The 4,908-nt window shown below is 36.6% G+C and overlaps 1 protein-coding gene across 1 annotated transcript; it reads left to right on the top strand.

Annotated features, from left to right (window-relative positions):
- The first annotated feature begins 2,376 nt into the window (after positions 1-2,376).
- LOC130105481 (legumain-like) lies at positions 2,377-3,795 on the top strand. Its single transcript, XM_056271487.1, has 4 exons — positions 2,377-2,468; positions 2,585-2,703; positions 2,824-2,928; positions 3,721-3,795. The coding sequence occupies exons 1-4, from the start codon at positions 2,402-2,404 to the stop codon at positions 3,793-3,795; spliced, it is 366 nt and encodes a 121-aa protein (XP_056127462.1). The 5' UTR covers positions 2,377-2,401.
- The last annotated feature ends 1,113 nt before the right edge of the window (positions 3,796-4,908 follow it).

The raw sequence follows: 4,908 nt of genomic DNA, 5'->3' as shown, positions 1-4,908 counted from the left end.
GACTACCTGGCCTGCCAGAACTGACGCTGACGCTCAATTTCTGTCAGGTCCATTAAGTCATGAACACACAGACAAAATAATTTAGAATTTAATTGAATAGATTGCAAACAGGTTGATGTTCCTGAATTGAAATTTGGCGGTATGGCTCTGTTCAGGGAGTCCTCTGACCTTTCATGAGCACCATGAAATAGCAGAGAGTCAGAGGACAGCAGCAGCAGCATTAGGGAACGCTCACACAGTTTTAGACTGTGAGAGCTAAAACATCACCCCAAACAAAACCACACCTGGCAATCCTCTGTGATACAGAGGATGATTTATTTGACTACATGAGCTATTCCCCCCAAAACAAAATTGAGTGTCTCGAACGGTGTCGACTGAGCCGCCCTAATTTAGCGATTTATAATAGTAAAAATATTAATTAATTACTGAAATGACTTAATCAAGACCGCAATAGCTAAAACATGCTGTTACCTAGATTATCTGTATTTTACTGTTTGACAGTCTACAGTGTAAGTTCTATGGATAGATAATCCACCTCTGAGAACGAGCTCTATGAATAAATTAACAGCTGATAGCGCATTCAGGGGCGTTAACTGCAGAGCGCGAGCAAAATAATGATCAAATGTGTTTTATTAACGAAACAAATCAGAGACTTGAGCTCATGGCTTCTGGGCGTCAAGAATATCCCGAACATCGGGACGGAGGTATCGTTCGTAAGCAGCAGAAACCACCGCCCCATAGCTTAAAGGGTTAAACCGGAGCGAGTGTCGCCGCCGTAGTTGTTGCACAATGCGTAAGAATGAGCTGTATACGGTCCGGAGGCAGTCCGCAGAAGTTAATTCCTATCACAGCAAGCTGTTTGAATCTGCGCTGCATAGTGGTAAAAGCCAGCGTGAGCAACGCGATCAGTTGCCAATGACAACAGATAACGCATGTAGCCAATATGATCGCATAAGCATTTTATGAAAACGATTAGTTAGATAAGCCCAAATGCCACACGGATAGCATTAACAAGAAGCATGTTGCCAACACACTGATAGCTTTAAGCAATGAATATTAAAAAGGAACTTAGCTTCGTGAAGATTTTCAGAGATGAATGGAGAATGAATCACGTCGAGTCCTGTGTCAATATTGCAGCAGAAGCGAAGAGCGAGCAGCAAGCATGTATGAGCAAGGTGAATGAGCTTTAAATAGGGCGCCTTGTTTGAGCTTTGGCCATTGAGCAGCGAGGGGAGTTAACCAGCTAATGCAGCTCAGCTGGAGCAGATCAGCTGACGGGACAGTGTTGATAGCAAATAGCATAAGCAGCAGCTTGACTACCTGGCCTGCCAGAACTGACGCTGACGCTCAATTTATTTACATTTTTATTTCAGGATTATTTGATGAATAGGAAGTTCAAAAGAACAGCATTTATCTGAAATAGAAAGCTTGGTAACATTAAACACTACCGGTCAAAAGTTTGGGGTCAATAAGATTTTATATATATATATATATATATATATATATATATATATATATATATATATATATATATATATATATATATATATATATATATATATATATATATATATAATAAATCAATACTTTTATTGATAATGGAATAATTAAATTGATCAAAAGTTTTTGAATGTTACAAAAGATTTTATATCTAATAAATGCTGTTATTTTTAACTTTCTATTCATCAAAGAATTTTCAACATGTTACAAAAGATTTTATATCTAATAAATGCTGTTATTTTTAACTTTCTATTCATCAAAGAATTTTCAGCATAATAATAATGAATGTTTTTTGAGCATCAAATCAGCATTTTAGAATGATTTCTGAAGGATCATGTGACACTGAAGACTGGAGTAATGATGCTGAAAATTCTGCTTTGATCACAGGAATGAATATAATATATTTAAAAAATATATTAAAATAAAAATAAAAGTTATTTTAAATTGTCATAAAATTTTACAATATATTTTTTTTTTGCGGCCTTGGTGAGCAGAAGAGGTTTTTTTTAAAACATTAAAAATCTTACCGATCTAAAACTTTTGAATGGCAGTAGAGAGAGAGAGAGAGAGAGAGAGAGAGAGAGAGAGAGAGAGAGAGAGAGAGAGAGAGAGAGAGAGAGAGAGAGAGAGAGAGAGAGAGAGAGAGATCTTCAACCTTCCTTACTTAACAAATACCCATCTTAAATTCAGACCTTGCGATTCTTTTTCCTACTCCTCTATTTCTAGTAGGTACATCTTACCCTACAGTCACATTAGGCCTATACTATCACAACTGCTACTGCAACGCTTTTGAAAGGGGCAACAACAACCTGTAGTGATATAAAACCGCTTAAGTAAAGGGAATGAGTCATACACATTTATAAATATCTTACTATTTCCTCATCATGTGTATGTGCTGCAGATGGTGATATACATGGACAGCGATTACTCTGGATCGATGTTCAAAGGACTTCCCAATAATGTAAACGGTAAGATGCTATATGAAAACCACAACTAATGATCCTGCCTTATTTGTTACCAGAGTCACACTAGTTTTTTATTTGAAAGTTGTGTGTATAACAATAATCCATTTTCTGTCACCCAGTCTTTGCGTTGGCTTCATGTCACAAATATATCGAAAACACTCCCACTGATTACGATCAACAGAGGAAAGTCTACCTCTCTGATTTATTCTCAAGTACTTGGTTGAGGCACCTTAACGACGTATGTGTTTTCTGTCAGTGAACTTTAAACTGCAAATTGAATTTGAAGGTTAACATTCTGATCTCATTACAGCCACAAAGTCAACATGACAAATGTGTGTATTTGTCTTTATATTCACAGGTTGACTTTACTAAAGACACATTCCATGAACTGATAAAGAGTAAACAACCTAAATATCTTGAAGAAAATCCTGATGGACCCTGCCCCTGCACGTTTGGGGACAAGGTATTAAAATTTCAAAAACTTTATACAATAAGAAATTAAGTTATTATTTTAATTATTTGAATATAACAGGATATGAACACGTGTGTGTGTATATATATATTCATAAGATGCATGAATGTTGTACTTTTTTCTACAGCAACCCCAAATCAGAAAAAGTTGGGACATTTTGTAAAATGCAATAAAATCAAGAATCTGTGATTTGTTCATTCTATTTAACCTTTTATTAGCTGACAAAAGTACAAAGAAACGTTTTCCAATGTTTTCACTGACCAACATAATTGTATTTTGTAAATATGAACAAATTTGGATTTTGATGGCTGCAACACACCCCAAAAAAGTTGACATAAAAGTGAAAAGATTATCCAAATTAGATTATCCAACTCTTTTGAAACAGTCCACAATGAGCAGGTGAATTGGTAATAGTTGAGGGTATCGTGTTTGGGTGTAAAAGAGCTTCTCAGTCTTTTTAAGCAAAGATGGGCTCAACACTATTATAAGAGAATTGTCAAACAATTAAAAAATCACATTTCTCAATGCAAGATTGCAAAGCATTTATGCCTTTCATCATCTTCCATACATAATATTGTCACAAGATTCAGGGAATTCAGAGGAAACCTCTGTTGAATGGATTGTGCGTGACCTTCGAGCCCTCAGATGGCATTGCACAAGATACCATCATGCTGCTCTGTTAAATAAAGCCACATGTGCTCAGGAGGACTTTGGAAAACCATTTTCACTGAACACAGTCTGACGCTGCATCAAGAAATGCCACTTGAATCTCTGTTACACAAGGAGAAAGCTCTACATCAGTTCTATGTGGAGATAACGGCGAGTTCTCTGGGCCTGAGCTCATCTCACATGGTCTAGAAGAGACATTCCCACTGAATGTGTGTGTGGTCAGATGAGTCCATGTTTCAGCTTGTGTTTGGAAGAAAATGGAATTGAGTTCTCAGTCCCAAAGACGAAAGGGACCAACCAGACTTTCACCAGCAACAGGTGCTAAAGCAAACATCTGTCCTGGTATTGAGGTGCATCATTGCAAACGGTATGGGTAACTTGCATTATTGTGAAGGTACCATTGACATGGAGGCATATATTTGGATTGTACAGAGACATAAACTGCCATCAAGATGACATCTTTACTGGGAAGCAAGACAATGCCAGGCCTCATTCTGCACATGCTAAAACTGCGTGGTTTCTAGACACTCTGCACCATAGAAGGGATGTGCCTGCCTGCCTTACTGCAGTCCAGATATGTCTCTTATGGAACATGTATGACCCATCATGAAAAGGAGAATCAGGCAACGATGACCACAGACTGTTGAGCGGCTGACTTGTATCAGACAAGATTGGGCAAATATTCCACTAGCAAAACTCCAACATTTAGTATCCTCAACTCCCAAATGATTAAAAAGTGTAATTAAAAGGAAAGGTGATGTGACACAGTGGTAAACATATCTCTGTCCCAACTTTTTTGGGGTGTGTTGCAGCCATCAAAATCAAAATGTGTTCATATTTACAAAATACAATTATGTTGGTCAGTGAAAACATTGGAAAACTTTTCTTTGTACTTTTGTCAGTTAAAAAAAACGTTAAAAAGAATGACCAAATAACAGATTCTTGATTTTATTGCATTTTACAAAATGTCCCAACTTTTTCTGATTTGGGGTTGTAAATTGGTTTCTGTTAATTTTTCTTTTCTTTAGACAATCACTCAATGCCACCTCAGTGAATTTATGCAAAAATGAACATTCTACAAGCTGTTCACTTCAAACCTTGTTCAAGAAAACATCCAGCTGAGGATCAGGCAAATGATCAGAGTAATTCTGATGACCTTTTGTACACGTTTCTTGTTTCAGACTTATAGCTTTATGATTACAATTAAATTGTTTGCAAAATAGCATACACTATCATTTAAAGGTTTCAATTATCATTTAAATGTAGCTCCAAGGCTACATTTGTTTGATCAAAAATAGAGCC

This window comes from Rhinichthys klamathensis, unplaced genomic scaffold (assembly GCF_029890125.1).
Source record: "Rhinichthys klamathensis goyatoka isolate OS25496 unplaced genomic scaffold, OSU_Roscu_1.1 h1tg000320l_1, whole genome shotgun sequence".
NCBI lineage: Eukaryota > Metazoa > Chordata > Actinopteri > Cypriniformes > Leuciscidae > Rhinichthys > Rhinichthys klamathensis.
Note: the sequence above shows the minus strand (reverse complement) of the source record. Positions and strands in the feature narration are given on the sequence as shown.

Bases quoted from the DNA above. Each gene is read 5' to 3' on its own strand.
- LOC130105481 (XM_056271487.1), top strand. From the start codon at position 2,402: ATGGTGATATACATGGACAGCGATTACTCTGGATCGATGTTCAAAGGA. The intron at 2,469-2,584 runs GTAAGATGCTAT...TCTGTCACCCAG, and splicing joins ACTTCCCAATAATGTAAACG to TCTTTGCGTTGGCTTCATGT. The intron at 2,704-2,823 runs GTATGTGTTTTC...TTATATTCACAG, and splicing joins GGTTGAGGCACCTTAACGAC to GTTGACTTTACTAAAGACAC.